Source organism: Barbus barbus (genome assembly GCF_936440315.1).
Source record: "Barbus barbus genome assembly, chromosome: 18".
Lineage (NCBI taxonomy): Eukaryota > Metazoa > Chordata > Actinopteri > Cypriniformes > Cyprinidae > Barbus > Barbus barbus.
The window spans coordinates 7,848,783-7,875,255 of record NC_136746.1 but is presented as its reverse complement, the minus strand read 5'-3'; the positions used below and the strand labels follow the sequence as shown (position 1 = coordinate 7,875,255).

At 36.0% G+C, this 26,473-nt stretch overlaps 1 protein-coding gene across 1 annotated transcript in view; it reads right to left on the bottom strand.

Annotated features, from left to right (window-relative positions):
* LOC306884681 (echinoderm microtubule-associated protein-like 4) overlaps positions 1 to 16,588 on the bottom strand; it is an 89,675-nt gene extending 73,087 nt beyond the window's left edge. Inside the window, exon 1 of the mRNA XM_079440781.1 lies at positions 16,324 to 16,588. Coding sequence (XP_079296907.1) covers positions 16,324 to 16,348 — 25 coding nt within the window. The 5' untranslated portion in view covers positions 16,349 to 16,588. The remainder of the gene's footprint in view (positions 1 to 16,323) is intronic.
* Positions 16,589 to 26,473: the final 9,885 nt, after the last annotated feature.

Sequence of the window (26,473 nt, the reverse complement as noted above, 5' to 3'; positions counted from 1 at the left end):
AATCTAAGCCACTGCTGGTGTGCAGTTGGTTGCTGCAAGAAAAAAAGTGCAGACTTGTTGAACCAGTTGAGCTTTAACAAGTTTCAGTGTCTTTTGCCGCCAATTCTGCTGCTAACCTCACACACACACGAGCAGCGTGCCACAGATGAGTCGTACAGCACCAGAGAGCTCGCTCGGCTTTCTGCTGACGGCAGCGATCTCAGATACCCCTGCCTGAGTGAAATCACAGGTGTGTAGCCGGCTTCCACTCTGTGTGTGTGTGTGTGTGTGAGAGGAGGAGGTGTAAACATCATGAGAATGCAAACAATCTGTCTCAGATGTTGTGGTATATAATGACTGCATGGTCTAATTCACTGAAAACATTGTGTGGTAGATATTTGGAGTAACAATACATTGCACTCAGAGACTCTGTTAACCAAATCTGAGCAGATTTCAAAATCTGCTGTCACTGTGATAAAAAAAAAAAAAGGAATATCATTTAAGGAGACCAGAGATCCAATGTCTCGCTTCAAAACTGTCCACTCCAAAAAAATGCAGAAAATGCCAAAAGTAAATAAATAAATAAATAAGATTATATAATTGTATTTAGACAAATAAATAAATAAGATATATATTTTTTATTTAGACAAATCAATCAATCCAATTTCACAGTTCTCAAAAGTAGACAATGTTAATCAGCATTAACGTTTGAAAAATGGTAAGAAAAGAAAGTTTTGAAATAGATTTTAAACAATTTTAAAATAAAACATGACATAACTTAAAAAACTTTTATAAATAAATATATCTTGTTTGTGTTTTTAAATAATCAATCAATCAATCAATACAATTTCCCAATTCTTGAAAGTAAAAGATAGTAATCACCAACAGGGTTTGAAAATGGTAAGAAAATAAAGTAAAAAAAAATGCTTTAAAATAAATGTTGAATAACAAAAAAAACTGATTTATAATAAATAAATAATTTTATTTGCCTTGCTCAATGGTCTCACCTCAGCTCAGCATCTCCCACCGACAATCCCTGGCGGTACGAGACTCGAACCCACAACCTTTGGGTTACAAGTCCGACTCTCTAAACCTTAGGCCATGTCTGCGTCACATTGGATTCGAACCCACAACCTAGAAAGTTCGGGGCCAGTGGCTTAGCAGAGTGCACCACTCTGTTATTGCCATCATTGTTTGAATTGTAGTGATGTAATGATGCACACAGGGCCGGTTGAAAATCGATGAAAATATTCAACGATTCAAGTTTTAGATGTTAGTTTCTTTTCATCTTGCCTCTGTATAGTGGATATTAAAGTAGTATTTATCGTCACAGAGCCGTTTATGCTTTGTTTACAGCGTTAACCAAGGAAGCACTATATTGCCGCTGTCCCATAAGCACCACCTACTGGCAGAGAGTGAATCTGCATCTCATTCAGCCCGTCTGCTGTTTTTGTTTTGTGCAGATATGCAAGTCAGAGCATTCTGTTTTTGCCTCAAATTTCGAAATTATACAGTTTAATTTAAATCAAACACTGTTCATGCAGTTTGATTAATGATTAAAATGCATTGGTTGCATCAAATTTTAAATGGAAAAAGCAAACCCAAACCTTAGTCTGTTTATATGAAGAGATTTGTTGTATTTATTTGATTTGATTTGGGATTTACTTAATTTTAATCTACTTTTATTATTAGCCATACCGGTATTTAAATTTCACAAAGAAATGCGCAGCATTTTGTCTGAGAAATAACAAAAGGACACCTTAATTTACTAATTATTATAATTTGTCTTATTTTATTTTAAAAAAAAAAGCGTGAGAGCATTGTATCATGAAATCAGTATCATGCATCGCGAGTTGAGTGAATTGTTACATGCCTATTGAATTGGGATGGAGAGAGCGGTCTGGTCTGGGGCAACAGACCCAACATAAGAGAAGAAAGAAGAGTGTTTGAAAGTCTCCAAATATATTTGTAGTACCTAAGAAAATACTGACAGCATCGATCTGCTACAGTCTGTCTGTTCATGAAGTTCTCTCTTCACCTGCTTGAAGCCAAAAATTGGATGAATGTTAAAGGTAATATTGCCATGCAACGGAGGTCAACAGCATGAAGTGAAAGCAACATGGAAGTATGTTATGTGATGAATGAATCTTCGTTCTAGTACATGAGAGAGTTAATCATCTGCTACAACTGAGGGTAATAAAAACCATTCTCTTGTTCAACCAATACTGATGAACAGTTCCACCGTCTCTTGCTCACAGACACACAAACATACAGCTCAATGTAGTCTCTGTGACTTCATACATGCTTCAACGCAAATTAAATGAAGGAAGTGCACGGTACTCGTGCCAGAGCAGAGCATACAGATGGCAGGATACAGTTCATATAGCCTGCACTAATGAAAGCCACATTATCAGTTAAATAATAGCAGACGGATCAGGTTTGCAGTAATTGAACGAGACTAGAGGGCTGTACATTGATCCGGGCAAAGTTTCCCGCCGGACTAGTTTGCAACTGGCTGATAAGACAATAACAATCGTTTAACAATCACTCCAAACACCCTGACAAACACCTACAACTCTTGAAAGGTCACGAACACAATGCGCCAAAAAAATTAACCTTAAGACATATAATTAGCATATTTGATGATGGCCATTTAGACTCGTATGAAAAAATGTTCTTCGGATTGCAGCACACAGTCCGCAGTCAATCTGTGCGTGTCAAGTTTTGGCGTTAAAGCCAACTTGAGGAATGAAATCAAAGGAAGCACGTAGCCAGAGCGCTGCAGGGCTGCTGGAGAATTTAAACGGCAAACCTGACACTTACTGACAAGCTGACACTCGTCTGACTGCTGTCAGTAACTTCACTCTGTCTGCCAATTCCCCTTCTCTCCCCAAATGGCATCTCATATTTAATTAGATTTAATTTCACTATCCGTGAGAAGAATGTCCTCATGTAACAAGAGCTCACAATATCAAAATGATTTTAGAGGCACTGTAGAATTACTCTTGAATATCGTGATCATTTTAATGCACTTTTTAAATGCCCATTAAGTTTCCTAAAAAGCACAAGTGACAGATCATCAACTAGCATCATGACCCTTGCTTGTCTTTCCATCATAGGTAGCAACTGTAATTCTGTTTTTGCTGCTTAAGTTTAAATCATACACTGCATACAAAATCTCATACTGTCTGAGTAGGTACTACATTTGATAAAGAACTGATAAAGAAAGAAGGATCAGTTCAGCACCCAAAAACTAAATAGGAAAACCTTATTAGGAAAACCTAAGTCAGCAAAAAGTTTTAAATCATTTAAAAATATAATACAATGTTGTATGATCACTTATTCTGTTATATATTTGTGACCATGGACCACAAAACCAGTCATAAGGGTCAATTTTTCAATCTGAAAGCTGAATAAATAATCTTTCCATTGATGTATGGTTTGTTAGGACAATATTTGGCTGAGATACAACTATTTGAAAATCTGGAATCTGAGAGTGCAAAAAAAAAGAAAAAAAAAGAAAATCACAATATTGAGAAAAATCGCCTTTAAAGTTGTCCAGGTTAAGTCCTTAGCAATGCAAAAATTAAGTTTTGTTATATTTACGGTAGAAAATTTACAAAGTGTCTTCATGGAACATGATCTTTACTTAATATCCTAATGATTTTTGGCATAAAATATATATATTTTTTTATTTGTGATAATTTTGCACTCATAAGGGACAACACAAACTACGAAAACATATTTTATTACAAACAGTTTATACATAGAAAAAGTTAAATTTTCGATTCATCAAAATAACCACCATTAGCAGCTATTACAGCTCTGCATAATCTGAGCTGTCAGTTTATTCAAACATTGACTTGATACTGTATATTACTCCAAGCCTCCTGAGGGATTGCCAAAAGATGATTCACACTGGTTGGACACTTCTTACGGACATCACGGTCCAGTTCCTCCCATAGTAGCTCGGTTGGGTTGAGGTCGGGTGATTGGGGAGGCCATTCCATGACAGACATGATGCCAGCTGACTGTTTCCTCTCCAAATGTGATTTGCACAGCTTGGAAGTGTGCTTTGGGTCATTGTCTTTTTGGAAGTTTTAGGAAGGTTGGGGTGTTTACAAACTTTTGGAGGGCAGTGTATATATTTTAGGGCATTACCCAAAGTTTTTATTATATTTGACAGCAATCCAATCGAAATAAGTTTATCTATCAGATATTTTAAACAGTTTGGCTTTTAATGCTTTATAATTGAGTGCAAAGAGTAAGTTTAAGCCACACGCTCGCAGCTCACACCCATGACATGTTTTTGTCATGTGACCTACTTGGGTCGCTTACCTGCCATTCACGAATCCTCTCCTATGGCCTCATGGGATAATAAAGTGTCCATCAAATGTGCAAACCAGAATCTCAGCAGAAGCTGAGGTATTGTTTTTTTGCATTCCATAGTAGGCTAGAGATGATAAAGATAAAGACTTCAGTCTTAAAGGGATAGTTCACCCAAAAGTGAATATTCTGTCATTAACTACTCACCCTCAAGATATTTTTGATGAAATCTGCAACTACTGCACAGTGGCTTTTTTAACAATGTCCTTAGTGCCTTTATGGGCCTGAACTTTTCAGTTGCGATGCTGTTTGTGCAGGGTCAGAAAGCTCTCGGATTTCATCAAAAATATCTTAATTTGTTTTCCTTAGATGAACGAAGGTCTTACGGGTTTGGAAAGACATGAGGGTGAGTAATTAATGGCAGAATTTTCATCTTTGGGTGAACTGTTCCACCCAAAAACAAACAAAAATCTGTCATCATTCATTGACTCTTTCATAATCGCACAGCCCTGTTTGGCAGAAGAGAGCAACTATTTAGATACAGATAACGAAACATCAAAACGACTGTTTGTGTTGCTATTCGTCTTTCTTTTTCTATGTTTCCATATGTCTTTACATATTTCTCTTATTTACGCTTTCTTTTTACATCTGTTTCTCCTCTTTAACTCACTTTCTGTCTCTGTTGCCATTTAGCTTGAAGTGCTTATACAAGCTTTCAAATTTATTCAAGTAAGATCAAAATTAAATGTTAGGGGGAAGTACATTCACTCAAACCCCAGTGTGGTACTTACAGGAATTAATGGGCACTACAGGAGTAAAACGGTTCCAACAGCAAACCCGAACCACACCGGTTCCAAACAGTCTGTGCACAGACTCACAATGCTCAGTCTGTAGCAGCTCACTGGAGATTACCACAGCAATAACAGTTTATCCTGCAAAATCAGCACTGAGACATCTTCCTGCAAATGCTTCATTACAAAATTATCTGGATTGCTTAAAAGCGCCTAAGTGGGTAATTTTAGGTACTAATGACTGAACACTCATAGTGTTTACTAGATTCCAGGTGCACTATAAGCATTTTTTGTTTGTGCATCTGGGTGTTATAATGACATCACAAGCATGGGGCATCACAAAAAAAACAGTTTTTCAGTTCTGTCATTAGGAAAAAGGCGTATTTAAGCAATTGATTCTACTTTAAAAAAACTCAAACCTCTTTCAGATGATCCAAAAGTCAAATGAAGAAGAAATGAGCCCAGCTCATGTATTCATATTGAAAATTGGCTTAGAAACTGAGCCGGGTCTCATTCTGGTCTATTTATTACACAATCACAATGTGATACTGTATTATTGATACTGTATATTACTGAATATAATCAATATATTCAACATTAAATGTTTATATTGTGATTACTTAACTTCCACATGACTTTGTGTACACTAGGGTTCCACGTGACTAGAAAGTGTACACTAGGGTTCAAACATTTGAGGTCTGTAAGAATAATTTTTTTTTTAATAATCAAAAATACAGTGAAATATTATTACAATTTAAAACAAGCTGAATTTTCAGCATCATTACTCCAGTCGTCAGTGCCACAAAATAATTTGAATATGCTGATTTGTTACTCAATAAACATTTATTATTATTATCATCAATGTTGAATACATTGCTTCAGGATTTTCATGTGACGTTTAAAAAAACAGTGCATACTTGATGAAGACAGCATCTTTGATGATGGCCATTTAGAAAAAATGTTCTTCGGATTGCATTGCTTTTTTACAGGTGTTTTACCTATATGTTCTGGCAAAAAAATTCCAGTACATTTAAATTTCTCTTTAATTAAAGTTCAAATTCTGAAATGTTATGTTTAATGAACACAATGTCTTGTTTAACTGTTATGGCACTACTTATGTAGTGCAACTTAAAAACACACACAATTCCTTCCTCAGCCTCAAAACCGGCTGTCTAAAACATCTGCAGCGCCCCCTGTCTGCTCCTCACGCAAACTATGCAAAGCTTCTGATGGAACAAATTGTGAGCACCTACTGCTGCTGTGCACCTGGTCAGCATGGAAATCCTTTTAAGCCATGTTTGAGCTGGATGCTGTGGAAAAATACCAGAGAAAGTTGGACGGACTGCAGTGGCCTGCCTTTAAATATCCAGCTCTCCTGAGTGAAAATGCAGAGTCATCACTGGGTTCTGCTGCACTGCGGGGACGGAATGAGGCCGCCGGACAGACACATGTTTATGCGGAGCGTAAAATCTGCAGTGTCACTGCGCTGGCTGACCTCACAGTGCAAATATCCTCCTCTCACAACCATAATTATGCAGAGACGTTAGCACATGAAAGTGTTTTCCAGTAAAACAACCATGTGGCCAAAATTATTAGAACACTAGTATTTTCACCAGCTAAAAATTGGTTTTAAGTCAGTTATTTCTATCTTTTGCTGTAGTGTGTCAGTAGGAAATATCAGTTTACATTTCCAAACATTCATTTTGCAATTAATTGTAATAATCCAGTGAGATTTTTGTTTGCACAAGGAGTCTAACAACAGCCAGTGCTCCTCAGACATCTGATCTCACCATCATCCAGTCTGTCTGGAATCACATGAAGAAACAGAATAAACTGAGACAGACTAAATCCAGAAGAACTGTGGCAACGTCTCCAAGATGCTTCAAGAGACCTACCTGCAAAGCTCCCTGAAAAACTATGCGCAAGTGCACCGAGGGCAAAAGCTGCTTTAAATGTTGATTTAATTTAGTTAATAGAAGTTAATTTATAAAGAAAATCTATTTGACATTATTTTTGGCAGCATCCTCATTTTACAGCATTTTTACACAAGTGCCTAAACTTTTAAGAGTAGCTTCACAGGTAGGTTGAAGCATCTTGAAGACGTTGCCACAGTTCTTCTGGATTTAGTCTGGATTTGGTCTTTTTAGTTTAGTCAGACTTGAAGTTTATTTAATTAAAATCAGAGTTTATGTGGTTTAATCACACTAGCTGACTTTGTTTAGCTTAATTGTAGAGTCCAAGCTTGTGTGTTTACAAGGCCGCTGAACTCAGTATTTTGTGCATCCGCTTGTGTGCGTAGGTGAGTGACTTGTGGCCGGCGTGTGGTGGTAAGGTTAGCATTTCAGGAGAATAGCGTGGAGGCGTCTGATGGCAGAAAATTACAGACGTTGCACATTTGTGATTTATAGATAACAAAACGGCTTAAAATTGTAACCCACAGCAGCACAATGAGCTACTGTACTTGTCAGCACGTCACGCACAAAAAACTAAAGGAGACCTCAGTCAAGCAGAGTATATTTCATGTCGATTTAGAGAAGTGGTCAGTTGCATAAGTTTCTAGAATCTAGTCGTGTCAATGGTGCACATACTAAAATTCTTAGAAAACATTGATTAAATAATAATTTAAATTCAAAGTGTATTTATTTATTTATTTGAATCCCCCCCTACCCCCAAATTCTGTTTTGTTTTTTAATAATTCTTTTTTCTTTTTACATTGTAATTTGTCATATTTTTTGGATTCTGACAGCTAAATATCAATCATCCAAAATTTTCAAAATTCCATGATATTCCATATTACACTGTACATTTATAATACAAATTGTGTAAAGAAATGAATACATTAATTCTGCAAATTCACATTAAATTAATCAAAAGTGACAGTGAAGACATTTATAAAAAGTTACAAATATTTATATGAATGTAGGGGTGTAACCCCGGTGTCCTGGCCAAATTCCCTCTACTGGCCTTTGTCTATCATGGCCTCCTAATAATCCCCATACACTTGATTGGCTCTATGACTCTCTCTCCTCTCCACCTGTAGCTGGTGTGTGGTGAGCGCACTGGCGCCGTTGTGCTGTGGCTGCCGTCGCATCATCCAAGTGGATGCTGCACACTGGTGGTGGTTGAGGAGAGACCCCCATGATTGTAAAGCACTTTGGGTGTACAGCAATGCACAATAAAGCGCTATATAAATGCATCATTCATTCATTCAAATATTTATATGTCTAATAAATGCTGTTCTTTTCTATTCATCAAAGAATCCTGGAAAAAAAAGTAGCAGGTTTCCAAAAAATATATCAAGCAACACAACTTTTCAACATTGAGAATAACAAGAAATATTTATTGAGCAGCATTGATTTCTGAAGGATCATGTGACACTGAAGTCTAGAGTAATGATGATGAAAATTCAACTTTGCATCACAGCAATAAATTGTATTTTTATGTATAATAGTAATAATAATAATTCAAAATATTGCTTTTTACTGTACATTTGATCAAATAAATGCAGCCTTGGTGAGCATAAGAGACTTCCTTAAAAAAAAAAAAATAAAAATAAATAAAATTATATATATATTTATATTATATATATATATATATATATATATATTTATATATATATATATATTTTTTTTTTTTTTTTTTTTTTTTCCCCAGGTATGAATGTATGCAGTGTTTTAAAAATGATTTTGCCAATGTACATCATGTTAACCTAATATTACGGTCTTCTGGTGTACACACACACACACACACACGCATAACTAGAAGACAACTGATCTATGTGCCATTGACTTTAGAAGGCAAGCAAATTGAAAAGAGCCTGTGAGCAGATAATCTGGCACATCTATAGCAGTACATTTGATACTGATCCAGCTCCCGCTGAGCGCACACCTGTCTTTTGCGACACACAGAACCTGAATGTGTGTGTGTGTGTGTGTGTGTGCATATATGGATGGGTTTGTAAAGACAACCAACACTGTAACAACTACAACTTTTTGAAGCACAACTTGCCAAACGTGCTGTTTATCCATTTTAGTGTGGCTCATGGTTTATGGACCATTTATAGAGTTATAACCACATCACACATGACCCAGATGGCATTTATCATGACCATGTGCATCTTGAACTCAATACGTGTCTCTAAAAACTCTGACTGGGTTCCACGAGTGGAGAAAGGGTGCCTGAAACCTCATCCAAGATCTGTGTCCAACCCAGCCATTAACTTAATCCATCCTGAACCACTTCAGACTACATGCTGTTCTACCATACATATGGATTTATCTCCACCCTGAGTTTACAACCCTCTCTCTCTCTCTCTCTCTCTCACACACACACACACTCATGAGGGACGGCGGCACATCCTGATTAATCCTGATTAAGGTTAGAGTACAGCCAACACAAAATCTGGCCCCTTATGTTCACCAGCACTGTCCTCCAGTGACAGAAGACATCTCAAATTAGTAAATTCTCCATTTCATGGCTGCTGGCTCCAGGGCCTGCACTAATACATCAGTCAAGCCGCGTGTGTTTCAATAGACTTTCTGTGCATGATCTTACAGAATAAACATGACAACTAGGGCATGACATTTAAAATACTCACAATTTATTTACAATGATGCTGATCACAAAATTAAGCAATATAATAAATATTCTCATGATTTTAAGAGATAGGATATCTTAGATAAGCACGTGTTAAGAAACTTTGTCAGTATCAAATCAGTCCTATATTTGCTTAGTTTAATGGATTTCTGTGAATCAATTCAAACCATTTTAAGAAATTGATTTGCAATGATTCATAAGTGTCATTACTCAAAAATATTTACATTTTTAATGTATTAATATGTTTTCATAAATTATATATAAAGCTCAATATTATATTTTGCACATATACCATTCAAAGATCAGATTTTTTTTTGGGGGGGGGAGTGACGATATATCACTAAGGATGCATTAAATTGATCAAATATAGAAAACAATTATATTAAACTGTAATAATAATATTACTTTTGTACTGAATTTTTGGTCAAATAAATGCAAATATTATAAAACAAATTAAAAAAAAACTTTAAAAAGTCATTAAAATACTGCATATCATTCAACTCACTTATCTGCAAGTGTTTTTCTTGATCAAAGAAAGCAGACAACAGAGGTTGTTGTTGACTAATTATACTACTTCCTGTTTTCCCCAGAGAACCCTAGAGGAAATTCGGTGGAGTTTACAGGCAATTAACAGAAATGAAACAAACATGGATGATAGACAAAGTGTGCTTGTGGGAAAAGTTCCAGACACTCAATCCATGCGAGTGTCCCGTCCTGAGAAACCGCTCAAATTTAAGGCTGTGACACTGTAGTAATGTTGACATGCAGCAGCCATCATCCTCTCTTACAGACAAACTAAATTTGATCCGGCCAAACTGTAAGTTGCATTATTTCTATGCGTACAGGTACCTGCCGACTTCTTTAGTTCACTTACTCACTAAAGGCAGCGTTTATACTTACGTTTGGCACTTGGTGAGTGTTTTGGAGCCAGTGTGCAGGACAAAATAAGGACATGCATATATTCTGGATCCTGTGGACATCAGTGTCTGAAGATCTGCAATTCATCAGACTTCATCTATCCGTCCTCTCCACACTCACGCACACACATATTTCTCTTCTCGCTCCAGCTGTAATCTCATCCATTGTCATGAGGGAAGAAGGGAATGAGGAATGCGAAAAGTTGGGAGGCAACATTCCAGCATCTGGAAGCATTCGGGCACACGTGTGTCCCTTTCCGGATCTCTCCCTCCGTTTGCTCTCTCTCTCTCTGTGTCCATCTGTCTCCTGCTTCCCTCCAACTTTTTTCTTTCAAAGAAGGAATTTTGAAATCTGATCCTAAGCTTGTCTTTCCAAGTGCAACTCAGCACACAAATACACACACACTTTAACATTAACAACTGCCATATTCAATCACAACCACACGAAAACCACATCACAGGTCATTTAGAGTCAAAACAATCCGATACTTCCAAAACAAACTAAATGCATAAAACCCAGTTTGACACACTGCAAATGAACCGTGAGCAATGCTGGAGACCCGTTCACCCCAAACCAACATAAGTCAGGGTTTTCAACAATGATACGGTCTTCACATCCCGCTACAGCTTTCACAGAGGTTACATTGTGTTTATCTGTTGACATTAAAATGTATTTGCATCTGACTCTTTTGGGGTTTTCACCAACACTGAGGAAAACTGAGCACACAAAGACACGCTGTAACATTTCCTTGAATCAGAAACCTAAGCCAGCGCACTGGTGCATCTACTGTAGCTCCAATAAATTAGTCAACAGTCATTTAGAAGACGCTTTTGTCCAAAGACACTGCAGTGCTCTGATTTTGGATACCCAGTTTTATCACTGGCGGTCTCTGAATCACTGGTCTTTTAACATAGTGGATGTTCCTAAATGGTTAATAATGAAAATGTTGATTTTTATATTACAAACTGGAGCTAAAATGGTCAAATTAAACATTTCCCTTTGTTAGCTCTCATTTAGCAAGTTAACAGCTTGGCCTACTAGCTTAGCATAGCGCTGACTGATATAAAAAAAGAGCTAGCTAAATGAATAGCTAGAACAAGATATCACAATAACTGCTACATACCGGTAGAAATATCATCTCTATAGCGGTTACACACTCATGATGTTGCCGTATTACGTCATGTGGTCACAAAAACGTATCATTTGTTCGCTCTTTTAAGCATTGTGGTTTAAAAACAAGCAATATTAAGCTGTTAAAATGCAATCAGCAACAAAAGAGAACTCATTTTGCCGCTTTACAGGCCTTAAACGGCTAAATACACACACTTGCATGTGTCAAAATGCCCATCTTTGCAATTATCCTCATAAACACAGTAATTTAGGTCATAAGTGAAAGCAAACAGCTGAAAAAAAAAACATGTGTAACAGTATATTGGATCCGGGCAGCTCTTAAAGTGACAGCAGTCTAATATTCCTGCTGTCTGTCATTCATGTTAATCAAACAACAAACAAGAGAAAATCTCTCACTGCTCTTGACTAAATCACTTTTGTAACTTTAATACGAATCATCATCACATAGCCTTCACCATACCTAGAGATTGGCATGGAGTACTTTCCATAAGATCACCTCTCAATGCAAATCAAACCAGCTATTAGGCTAACTGAAATAAAACCATGCCAATCTCTAGGTATGGTGAAGGCTATGTGATGATGTGGGGCTATTTTAATTCCAAAAGCCAAGGGAACTTTATCAGGATGCATAGTATCCTGGATCCATGAAGTAACTGGCCTTTAAAAATAAAAATCTGCCTGCCTCTATGGGAATTTAACATAGGGGTGCCCAAACTTATGCACCCTGTATTTTAAGGAAGAACATTTATTTATTTACGATACATTATTCATTCACAAAGAAAATTGGTGTCCTTAAAGGTAGGATTTTTCCCAATTTTTTTAATTAAGGCATTAAGTTCAATTTCCAAAAGATGATTTTTTTATTCCTCTTTTTAGTCAACTTTAGCATTGGTGCCTAAACTTATGCATAGCACTGTAGATATTGACTCTGAATTGTGAAAAAAATTTAATTTTCACAATTATTCCACTTGTTTTATTCCATGGCAGATATAAGCATCCATACCGATGTCTTTGCTCATATATGTAGTTGTCACATTGCGTTGCTTTTAAATTGCATAAAAAATGTTGTTGCATCAATGGATAAACCTACGCTGCATCGCAGGAAATCACCAACTATTACTGAAAACATATAGCTTCGGGTTGCGTTTTTACTGCAAATTGCTATAAGTGTGAAGTTCACCGCCCCTGTGGAAAAACGTGACGCTGTCAAGATTCACACTATAGATCACAGCTCGCTCCAGCAGCTATCTGGTTATCCGCCCTGAGCTTTCAGTCACTACACCACACCAGCTTGTTACAGCTGAATAACCCACACACGCCCCCACAGAGGCCTGGGATTAAGCAATGGAGGTGGGGAATGCACCTGGCGACGGGAGGAACGGGGGCGGCTGCTATTTTTATGTTGAGTTTGACAGTTGGGCGGCTGATTGGGTGCAGAGCGAAAACTGACGCCATCTCGGCACAGTGAACGCTTGAGGCCTACATGGAGACCTTTAAGAGTGCTGGAGCCATGAGCAAGACCCTACACCTCCATCAGGCACCCTGCTTCGGTGTCTTTTACACATCATAACACATGCACATTCCTTAAAAGGCAGCACACCGCTCACAGGCCAACCTACTGACCTACACTCGTAAGAGCACATAACTCAGAGCCCTAAGAGGCATACTCAACAACACTAGATAGCAACTGATGGGTTGCAACCCAAAATTGAGGTTTGAGTCTGTTTTGATTGGGTAGAGCTGAATACAATGAAAAATGCAAATGAATGAATGAAGGAAAGAATGAATGAATAAAATAAAAATCAACTTTTAAAATGAAATGGAAATTTGTCCAATGAAACAAATCATTTAGCCTATGCAGTTCATAAATACGAATCTATTAAATTTGAATATATTTATGAATAAAGTGTAATAGATTTTAATGGTAATTTATATGTCCAACAGTGACCTGAATAGCAAACACCTGTAGCAAAACACTACAAGTGTAAAGACATGGGACAATTACATGACATAAATATTTATTAATGTATTCAAAAATACACTAAAATGCAATTAATTCTTAAAATGGTTGAATACATCTTTTCTATGAGTATGCTTTTAATTTCTGATATTAATTTGGTAATTTTTTTCTTAATATCAAAGAAAAATACTTTAAAATACAAGAAATTGCAGGCACAAATTCTTGGCATCAAAATTTATTTTTTAGAATCAGCTTCACTGTTAATTAATAACAGCTAAAAATAAAAGTTACTTGTAATCATATTTGTAAAATTATTAAATAAATAAATATTACAAGTTATTCTTTTTTTTTATAATACAAAGTGTATATTTATATTTTTACTTTTTTTTAAATAATGAGTTATACTCATATGTATTAAAGGTGTCAGCATTAAAATTAAGCTTTTCTTGAAAATGGATATCAAGTTTTTCAAAAGCAACATTAATACAAATTACACGTGCATTGTAAGCTAGATTTTGAAAAGAATTGTCCTTTTATCACACCCATATCACAAGTGTCACGAAAGGACATCAGTCCGCTTTCTATTACATGCGCAAGTTTTGCTGCACTGTCATCATGACCAAAACCGCATTCAACATTGTCAAAAACCACATTTAGATCTTCCAAGAACTGAAGTGAGTCAAACGGGTTTACACGTCATACCGAAAACTTTGAAAGAGTGCATTTAATCTCTGCCGCTGCCTTGTGTGACGCAGAGATGGAGGTGACAAGGTTGCATGTGGCTGATAGTGCGGTCTGTCTCTGATGGATGTACCTGTGGTGCAAAACTTTTGTGTTTGAAACAGTCACCTTTGGGATTAGAAAAGCAGTTTCGGGGAAATCAAAGCCAGAACAAAATAAAGGAAGCCAAAACTTAATTTGACTAATAACTCAACTGAATAACAAATTAAATTTAGATGATGTGGTTTGATAACAAAGCGTATTTATAAGGGAAAAAAGAGAATGTAGAAGTCATTAGTAACGGATGATGAGGGCATTGCAGGACATAGACTGTAACAACACAAACACACACACACACACTCACACTGCAGTTCAGCAGCAGTCATATCCAATAATTCAGACCGCAGCGTATCGGCCATATACACAAAAATGCACTGCCATTTCAAAACAGGCCCAAAATAAAGTTTTCCATCACATGAACCTGCAAAAAAGTCTGACAGTTTTCTCTATGCACTTTACTTTATATCGCATCCCTGCCAGACACTGCGACATCACCAAGGTAACTCAGAGCAGGACAAATTGAGCGCTCAACCCTCCTCCAAGTGTAACCAAGCAACAGAATCAAGTTATATAATCAACACAGAATTTCATTGATCAGCCGTTATATGACAGGATATTCAAGCAGCCGCTCTCAAATCAACAATTGCAGGGCAAAGCCCCATACAGCTTTACACTGTTGCATTAAAATTAAACACTTCAACATCAGAAAACAATCTATTTGAAATAGAAATTATTTTTTCATACTTCTGAGTAATTTAAAAATGGACCTTTTAAGATTTGCTAATGTTTATGTATATATTGATGAAAATATATATTTTATAAAAGAAAAAAAGTCAACCAACTACATTAACTGATAATTAAAACACCGTGTTACATTAAAACACTAAAAAAGTAGTTAATAACCTGATTATATTTATTTTTATACATCTGATTATATTAACTGAATATTAATTAATTTTATATTAAATAACTGGATTAATTCATTTATATTAATATATTGATTTCATTTTTAAAAATCAAAAATTATCTAAAATTAAAAAATATATGATAATTATAATATTAAAAATTAAGTATTAAATAATATTTCTTAATTTTACATTATTAAATATGGTTATGTAAGCAGTATATGGGTCCTTTCCACAGACTGTGATTTTTATTTTATATTTATTTATTTATTTTATTTTTTTTAATGTATGGACATTAAAAATGTCCATACGGACATGAGCTCTAAAACACCACCAATAAACTAACCACAGTAATTTGAATTTGCTGTGATTTGTAAAAAAATACAAAAAGTTGCAATACTATTTAGGGCAGATAGGGTGGACAGTATGCACACTGGGACGCAGGGCATGTGATATAGTGCACTGACAAAAGACGCGAGCTGGGTGTCATGACAGCGGCGGGATTTCATTTACACCGACCCAGAAACTTTAAGCATTAGTTTAACGCTATCCTTTTGCTGCATTGCAAGTAAACAATGCTATTTCCTTCAAGAAATGCAAATCTTGTATACATCGCGAGCTGCAGTGTGTTGTTCGTTCAGAGCATTTTCCAATGGCATGTCACAGCAGGATTTAACAACGGAAATAAACAGCAGGGTAAAGATATAAGGCCATCGTGAATCGTGTTATGTGTCTCTCATTGTAGCTTTTTGCCCACGAATGCAGTGTCAGAGGAGCGTGGCTATACAGCTGACACGAGCATACAGTGAGCCAGCACACAAACAAACACACACACACACACACACATTCCACACTTGCGTCTATATTCGCCATGTCTGCAGAAGACGCATCTATGAATAGTCAACATTTCATCGCACAGACAGAAAGACACACTCACCTAAACTACCGGCGAAACCGTCCATTTCTGGGGTAAATATCCAGGGAGCTATTCCTGGGGCGACGGGGGGAATTCGTCCTCTATTTGAGAAGAAAGGAAAGAGCTCGTGTAATGTCACACCGGCTCCTCTGGATGCGCTTAAATGCAAGAACAACGGGACGACCGACTGGCGGCTGGATCTCCGACCGGGTAACGCAGCGCTTTTCTGGGGCAGTCGATCACGGCGGCTCCCTGAGCTGCTCCACCACGATCGTTTACACCTCCGGCGGGGGAGGGAGTATAAGGAGCGCTGGGCTTTCGCGTTTCCGACTCCGCCTGTTTTGGCATGGCGAGCTTCCCTTCAGACGCGGAGCTGCGCTCATTTAAACCCGGCTGCGCCGCGCTCTGACATTACGCAGCATCTCAGTACGAGAGCTTTCTAGTACTCTAGTGCGCACTGCTCTCCTTATGAGAGGACCACTGGTTTCTTCGTAGAGCGACATCTGTTTGTTTGTTTGTTTGTTTGTTTGTTTGTTTATACATTTGTGTATTTATTTTTGCTTGTGCCTCAAATAATTGACATGCTGGTCCTTGTATATGCATTTACAAATCTTAAAAAAAAAAACTGCAAGTATAAGGATTTTAGACATGGACCCTATCATGGCAATATTACTGTATTCTTCCGAAGTACCTGAATACCAGCCTGATACCAACACATAAAAAAGTACATTTTGATTAGTCTATAGTCTGTCTATGTAGCAGTGTGGTATAAAGTATCCAATCGTCATGCTTAGTAAAGATACCTTCATTGAAACTGACTTGGAGACATGATGTAACAGAGTAAACATATCAAAATATCAGTTTTCTCTTTAAAATGTTGTGAAGTAAGCTACATTTCTACAAAAAGTTTATACTAAGTGGAAATTTCCCAAAACTGCAGTGGCGAAGCATAAACTGGTAAAACCTTTCCCATACAGCAAAAATATATTTTTAAAATATAAACAAAGGCCAAAAAATATATATTTGCTAAAAAATGTATGTAAATAAATTTTTACTACTATATTTGCACTTGTTTGTGTATGTTTTTAAAAATACATTTATAGCCTACATTTAAAATCTGTTTTCAAAAATATACAAAAAATTGGCCAAAAATATATATATATTTGCTAAAATATGTTTCAAAATATATTTATGAATATATTTTCTACCAATATGCCCCTTTTTGCATATTTCTTTCAATATATTTAAAATGTATAGAGCATTCAAAAATATAATTTCCCTCTATATATTTCAGTCCAAAAATAATTCTTTAGTACTTTAAGAATAAGAACTTTAATAGTTCTTTCACACTGACTGAATCAATCATGTCTTTTTGATCCGTGCCTTATATACAGAGACACTGTCATGTTAGAATAGAAGGAGAATGTCCGGCCATCAGTTTGTGACCTCAAGCTCAAGCACACATTGTCCTGCTGTTATGCAGCAGGACAATGATCACACACCAGCAAGTCCACCTCTGAATGGCTCAAGAAAAACTAAATTAAGGTTTTGGAGTGGCCAAGTCAAAGTCCAGACTTAAATCCGATTGAGAAGCTGTGGCAGGACCTTAAACAGTCCATTCATGCTTGAAAACCCTCCAATGTGGCTGAATTAAAACAATTCTGCGAAGAAGAGTGGGCCAAAATTCATCCACGGTGATGTGAAAGACTCATTGGCAGTTATCACAAATGTTTGATTGCAGTTGCTGCTGCAAAGAGTTGCACAACCTAGATTTAGGTGGCAATTACTTTTTCACGTAGTGCCAGGCAGGTTTGGACAGCTTTTTTTCCCTTAATAAATGAAATAATTATTTAAAAACTGAATTTTGTGTTTACTCAGGTTATCTTAGTGTAATATTAAAATTAGTTTGATCTGAATTTTACTTTTTTTTTTAATTGCTAAGATCCCTTTGTCCAATCTGTAGTCACATTTTCAAAACTCTAAACACAATTAACACAACATCCATCTGTTGTGACCATGCCATTAACACAATTCATGTTGTTTTCACACAATATTCAGTCAATTAACACATTTATAAAATGCTTAAATGTTCTTTTCACACAAGCTTACCCCATACCAAAAATCATGGCTCTTTCTTATCTTTTTTACATATGCTTAAACACAGCATGACAGAAATGAAGACCTAATGTTCCAAACTTTAAATATATGCAAACAGAGTAAGGGGTGTTGGAGGGAGAGCCAGAGGACGAGGCAGAGTTCGAGGAGGAGGAGATCAAAGCGGAGCAAGGGGAGGAAGAGGATGAGTCGGATGGGGAAGGTGACGAAGAACAGGGACAAGAAGAGTGGTCTCTGATGAGATTAGGGCTACTGTCATTGATCATGTGATCAACCATGGTTTAATGAACAGACAGTCCAGCCTAATTAGAGTCGATTTACAGTGGCGTGTATTCAACCCTTTAGAAATGAGAACAGGTATGTACAATAAGGTATGTCTACTATAATGTAGACATGTTCTAATGTACCCATAATAGCTATTTCAGCATAACATAAGGTATACTATAAAACATATATTTTAGCATTTATTTACTGCAGTGCATTGCATGATTGGTCACAGTCTGGTGGGTTATCATACTGCACAACAGTACAGCTGACTGTAAGACATTCTGACTGTATTGTATAAAATAGTATATTATACTGAAATTTGTTACAGTTTCACCTTTTTCACCTTTTTGGTTTCTGTCCATCTACAGATGGTTTATGTATTTATTTTCTTTCATACTGTGTGTAATACTGTATTCACACCCACAAAAGCTTACAGTAAAAAAAATATATATAAATAAATAAAATAAATAGTTTTGTTTCAATCTTGCTTTTGTGATTATCGTGAACTTTGCAACATCTCTCTGCCAATTACTTTTAATCTTGTACAGAAATGTACATAGGAGCGCATGTAAGAGCTTTAGGTTTTGAATTACTGTGTGTGTATGACATATTCAAAAATATATTATTAAGGCTAAAGTGTTTGCAACAAGACAGATGTTTGCTTTTGAGATGTGTTTGTGATCTTTTGAATGCAATGTGTCATTTTGCAAGAGATGTGAGGCATTTTGCATTTTGTGTGTGCAAGTCTTGGATTTGTGTGTTAAGTTTTGAAAAAAGAGGTAAAGTTTAGAAAATGTGTGTAATCTATCTATCTATATTAGTGCTGTCAAAAGATTGTATATATAAATACACACACACATACAGTATATGTCACAGATCAGCCAGACTGCCACGCCAGCCAATCACAATGCACACCATCTGAGCCTCATCACCAAGCACCATAAAGCCACACACCTCACTGCACTCAAACTTTCGGTCTCGTTCTAATGAAGTGGACTCCTAAAGCTATCTCAGCGACTTACCTGTTACTTACCTGCTTGTTAACCTACCTCCTGTGTCCTCTCCAGCGTCGTATCCTCCAATCACCTGTGTCCAGTCTCTTCCAGGTGTGAGGTGTGTGGTTCGTCCAGCATTCACGAGTTCCTGTCAAGGCAAATACATTCCAGTCATCGACTCCCCTCTCCACTGATCTGATATTGGAAGATAATACTTACCATCACTTCATCTGCTTTTACTCTGCTGTCAAATAAATCCATCTGTATTGAATTAACCCATTGTGTGAAATCTGCTTCCATAACAGTATACAGTTTGAAAATATTTACTATTTACATGTATATTTATATTCATATAATTTATATTATATATAAATATAATTAATATAAAAACACAATTTTTCTTAATTTATATGCATATTTATATTAACTTTAGATTTACATAGTAATGGTACAACCGTGGTAAAACCATACAATGGCTTTTTTGTAAGTGGTATAATTAAGCCATAGAGTTTATCAATGATATTATGACCTTGCTCCATGCTGCTTTGTAAGACCGAAAGGAAGGGTTAAAATGCGGTTGAAGGACATCTGCCCAACAGGTGCCTGCTGCTGTTAGTTTTTAGCACATTGTGTTGGGGTTCACTGCACACTGGTGCATTAAGGTAGTAAGCAAGGAAAATGCACACCATGAATTGTTAAACTACTGCAGTGTGACTGCAAATTCTGCATGCCAAGAAATATTTCACATGGAGAATTCCAATGATTAAACAGGGATTCTTAAGCTATTAGTGCTTCTAAAGTGGAATGTGGGTTTTTCCACATTGGAGATTCAAGTCATTTGATTAAGCGAATATGGAAGGCGCCAGTAACAATGCACAGTCTGGCCACTCAGCACTGGACCAATTAGAATAAAAACAGAATAGTGTTTTGGTGAAGCAGTGAAATACTAAAGGTTCAGACTAAACAGACGATCTCTGTGTGTGACTGCTGCTTCTGCTCACTGTTGCTCTTAGACCCAGCTGCTGAGTCTTTGTAAATACGAGGACTCATTGTCATGTGCACTGGATCAGGACAGAGACAAGCTTGTCCTCCACACTGACCCTTGAATCAGCATGGTGGGATCTTCTCTGAGAGATTATCATTGTGTTTATGGGAAAGAGACGTGTTTGTCTCGGGCTGAGCTGTAATGTCAGCATTATAGCTTCACACCGAGTGCCCCCTTCTCCTGATGACTTCCTGGCAGGGTCTGACCTCTCGCTCCAGCCAGAAAAAGAAAAGATCAGACAAAGCTCTCTTTATTTTTCAGTGCTGAAGGACGAGGGAGGAAATGAAATAAGGACTGGAGAAATCCTTTTCTTAGTTTTTTCTCTCTTTCTGGGCCAGTGAAGAGAATGACACATAGGCCAAAGCTGTGGTCTCTACTGTGCAGTAGCTATTTTTCTCCCTCTTTGAAGAAGATGAATCACCCAAACTCCAGCCAATATGCTGGACATTAATAATTCATCAGATGACTATGGGAGTTTAAGAATATGTTGAGTGTTAAACGTTCACAGTGAGTCATCCCATACATTACGGCTGAGTGATGCCACCTGACATTGTTTTTCTTCCAAGTCTCTTTTTGGCAAATTACACAGTTTTCAAATGGTCTGAACCAGATGTGAACAATGCATTGTTTGGCCAGCCTTTAAATCTCACCTTAAACTTTGCTGGGAATACAAATGAATCCAAGTAAAATTCAATAGGCTTTCTCTGTCAGATATGATAAATAGAATATTTAACATATTTTAACACTATACTACTGGAATAGAGAAGCATAAGGTCATGATCCATTCACCAAAAATTTGTTAGACTGAAATGTATGACATTGAATGGATATTTGTGTGATACATTTAAATTAAATCATAATAGTGTCCATTAAAAAAGACACCAGGTATAATCATATAAAAGATGTAAATGATCTAATTGAAACTGAAAGCACAGCCTTCAAAGTTCACACCAAGGACAATAACTATAACTATAACTATAAAGTTTTAATAAGTCATTACTGTTAGTAATAGTTTTAAGAAAATAGATGTAATAACGGTAATGACAGAGATGAACTATCTTTTTTCCAGCTTATGAATGATAAAAATAACATTTACGCAGCAGACAAGAAAACTGCAGCACGTAATAATGATGATAATATTTAATAGTAATAATAATAATGAACAAAATGTTATCATGCGTTGGTGCTGATAGTTATCATTACTGGTTTAAAAAGGCCCGAATTTTTAGACTTTAGATTTTTTTTTATGAAATAAAACAATAAATAAACAAACAAACAAATAATTGTTTTGTTACTACATTTGCTGTTTTTGGCAAGATGTAACAAAAACTTTTTGTAAATTCTAATGAAACACTTTATGTATATATGGGTTGTTGACGTGACATGGCATTTTCACTGTCCCACAAGATAAAAATTAATATAAATAATATTTTCATTATTTAAAATGCTGTAGATCATTAAACATTTATTTGGCTTACATGAAACTGTTATTATAAAAACTGTTATTTGATTTGTAAAAATTTTGAGTCAAATGTCAACATTGTCCTATGGTGTGACTGTCTCAACTTCGCATGGTTCTATAAATTACAACTTTTATAAATTAAAAAGAAAAGCATAATAATATACATAAATAATATATAAAAAAATAAAGTGTCTGGTTAAGTAAATGGCAATAATTTTTTTCATCCATATATTTCTGAAAGTGTAGGAACTTGATACATTTTGCCTCTGAAAACCATGGTGTGACACCATATCCTGATTTTAAATCGCCAATTTAATTAGTTGAAGGACCCCATTCATGGTGGTGTTACTGACACCCACTGTGAAGCCCATGACATGAGCAGATGGTCAATTTTTGTCTCAGAATTGTTCAAATATTTCACTTTTTTGGAACCACTACAAAAGTTGTCATTTGGTGTGACCCCTAAATTGTATTTTTTAATTAAAAACTGCATGTTAAACTACATAATCATGGAAAATTATGCAAGTCTTGCAAACTGCTAATGACAGGTTAGCTTGGAATAGCAAGGTCAGTAATTGACACAAAAGGCTGAAACGTCCTCTGGTGTGACAGAAAATGTCCTCCGGTGTGACGCCTGAGCTGTCACACCATGGGACAAAGATGTCACACCAGAGGACAAGGTCTCTTTAAAAAGCTTTTTAAATAATTAAATAACATTGGTTTAACTCCTTTTTATTCTTTGATTATTTTCAGTGTTCTTAAATGCAATAATTACATGAATTATTTTCTGATGTTTTTACAGAAAACTTGTACTATTATAAAGTGTCATGAAAATAAGTATAAAATGTGATACTTTGTTTTTGAAACAGAAAGAATTGAGGGAGAAAAATCAGTGGAAGAGAGAGGATGCGGAAATATAGATAGAAAACAGGGATCCACACAGACGGGAGGAGATCCGAAGAGAACGAGGCAGAACGTAAATAGAATCACAATCATGCCTTAAAAAGAATAGCTATATAGTTTAAAAAAGAACATTCACATCTTAATGAATATAGTTTCAATCATATATCAATGATATTTAGCTGTATCATAAATATCAATCATATTTAGCTGTGGCCCACATGCAGCAGGGGGCTAGAAGAGATTCAGTAACATGCTGATTGACTACGAGACAAATTACTAACATGTTGATATTGTTTGTATCAAAATTAAACTTTCTTTCTCATTTAACGTTCAAAATTAAATAGAAATACTTTAATAACTTACATTTCTGTCCTTTAGTGTGACGTAATGTCCTATGGTGTGACACACATAAAAGAACCACAGATTTGTTTTAATCTCAAAATTTCTTAAAAAAACAAACAAAACAACAACAATAGAAATATCTCTCATCTTAAAATGGTTTAATTTTCAGCAGTTTTGAACCGATGACAGCAACGTTTGTCTTGAAATTGTCCAACAAGTCATGGGGAAAAATGATGCTAATTATAATTTCATATTAAATAAATACCACTATATGAAAGTAAGTGTCTAACAATGAAGATAAATCACTCTCATGCTATTTATATATTATGAAGAGGGGTTTTTTCCCAGAATTTTTACTATGTCACACCATAGGACAAATTTATGGTACAATTCAGTAAAAATGTAAAAAAAAAAAAAATGATATATAATAAAAAAAACTAAACATTACATAAATAACAATAAGCCAAATGCTCTGTGTATATGTATGCTACATTTTTAGTCCAAAGGTAAGAGATGCATGAGCAGGATCAAGGTTGATAGACTGATAAAGACGACTCCATCTGCCCCTGCTGGTAGATGCTGAAAATACACACTCATCCTGCAATAAGCATCTTATCCACTGATATTCAAGTGTTTGTGTTTAAATAATAATGTTAATACTAGAAATATTATATAACAGCAATTATTAAACAATTTAAGCATAATAACATATTTCATGACATTTGATTATAGGCCCTCAGTTCTCAACACACGCAACTAAGTGAAGTGACATACTGCCAAGTATGGTGACCCATACTTGGAATTCGTGCTCTGCATTTAACCCATCCTACGTGCACACACACAGCAGTGAACACACACACACCGTGAACACACACCCGGAGCAGTGGGCAGCCATTTATGCTGCGGTGCCCGGGGAGCAGTTGGGGGTTCGGTGCCTTGCTCAAGGGCACCTCAGTCGTGGTATTGAGGGTGGAGAGAGCGCTGGACATTCACTCCCCCCACCTACAATCCCTGCTGGCCCGAGACTCGAACCCGCAACCTTCGGATTACGAGTCCATCTCTCTAACCATTAGGCCACTACTTCTTAAATAAACATATTCAAATGAGCTTTAGCCATAACCAAGTGAATATGCAATGCCTACAATATATATATTTTTCTGTCTCTCATTAGAATTAAATTATAGGTTGAAATAACTCTATTCAACTTTAATTGGTTGGTAAGTTGTGAACTAGACATAATTTAATTTATAGCCACCAGTAGGCACTGTTACTAACTAAACATTTCTTAATATTAACTAAATATCACAAGTCAGGTCACATTTATTTATATAGTGCTTTGTACAACAGAGATAGTTTCTCACAGAAATAAACAGGAAAAGTATTTTGAATTTTCTATAAAAAACAATGGGGGCTATATGGCTATATGAAATATAAATAATATGAAATATAATGTTGCATTTAAAGAAGATAATTGCCCTGGTCTTCAACAGACAGTACTTTTCAGCATTTTAACACAATTTAGTGCAGTAGTGTTTCAAAAACACTACTATAGATGGGCTATAGATGATTTATAATAATAATATAAAAATAACAATAACAATAACATCATGTATAGAACAAAATAAATCAAGCTTTAGACATAACTAAGCAAATATTTAATGGATACAATGTCGCTTTCTTGGCAGAAATATACAAACAAATAATGTACAGTTCCAAACAGGGATTTTTGAAGTGATGCCATAGAAGCTCCCCAAAGAATCTTTCAATAAACAATTTTTAAATAATATTTTTTCTTAGTGTGAAGAACATTTAGAACATAAAGAATTATTTTCCACCATAAAGAGCTTTTTGTACGATGGAACAATTCCATAGATGTTAAAGGTTCTTTATATAACCATAGGCGCCAAATAAAGAACCTTTATTTTTTAAGAGTGTACATATATAAATAAATGTACTTTTAAAACCTCATGAAAGGACATTCCATAAACTATTTCCACCAGCCACCATGTAATGCAATCTCTACCTCTAGTGGCTGCAGTGAGACGTTACATTACCTTAAGACCTGGGTGCAGTTTTCCACAAAAATATGCCCCATGTCTGCAGCTGATGTTTGCACAGCACACATTCAAGGAATTTTGAGCAGTGTTGCCCTCCCCTTAAACTGATATATCAAGCCTGGGTTAGTGGTTTAATGATGTGGACAGCTGATTGATGAAGCTCTCCGTAATGGTGAGGTCTGTATGGTGATGGTGAGAGGACCACTGGGGAGCTGGAAGCCATCTGTGTGCTGGTGCTGAGAGACAAATGTGTATGATGGTGGGCTCATTAGCCATGTTTTCATAACCCCATTAAAACACAGTTCTTTGCTGTGTTTTACACTAATTGGTGTACATTTGTGGTGAGGGGTAAAATCATTTTACATGCTATCATTACCTCCTGTATGGGATCTCTACTGTAGGGCCCACCCACATGTTCATACACCCCTACTGACAAATAGTAGATGTTCTCAATCCAGATATTCTGATTGTACATGAATATACATTGGGTTTTGATAAAAGATTTTCAAACATCAAGAGTTTTGCTTGATATTCTTTGTTTTTATAATTTTTTTTTCTTAAAGCTTGTACATAGCCTATAAGGTTCTCAGATTCCCATGAATTGATTCATAATTCTGATTCAATAATTTTTTGCGTCATCAATTAGAAATATATATTAAAATTAGTGCTGGGAAGGACAACAAAGAGAAATTGTTTCAACGATATGTTATTGTTGCGTCGTAAATGCATTAAATTCCCGTTTTAGCCTCTCAGCAGCATTTGGTAATGAAAGAGGCACTACAAATATATTATATAAACAAAAACTATATAAAAAAGCTATTAATTGTTGCCCAGTACTAATTAAAATGTTTTACTGAATATGTAGCCAAAAAAAATTGTATTTCCCTATCAGTCAGTCACGTTCGACGTAACGTCAGTGTGACTGACTAATGGGAACTCGCTCGAGAGCCCAATCACCTTCGAGTGTTAACAAAACAAGCCAATG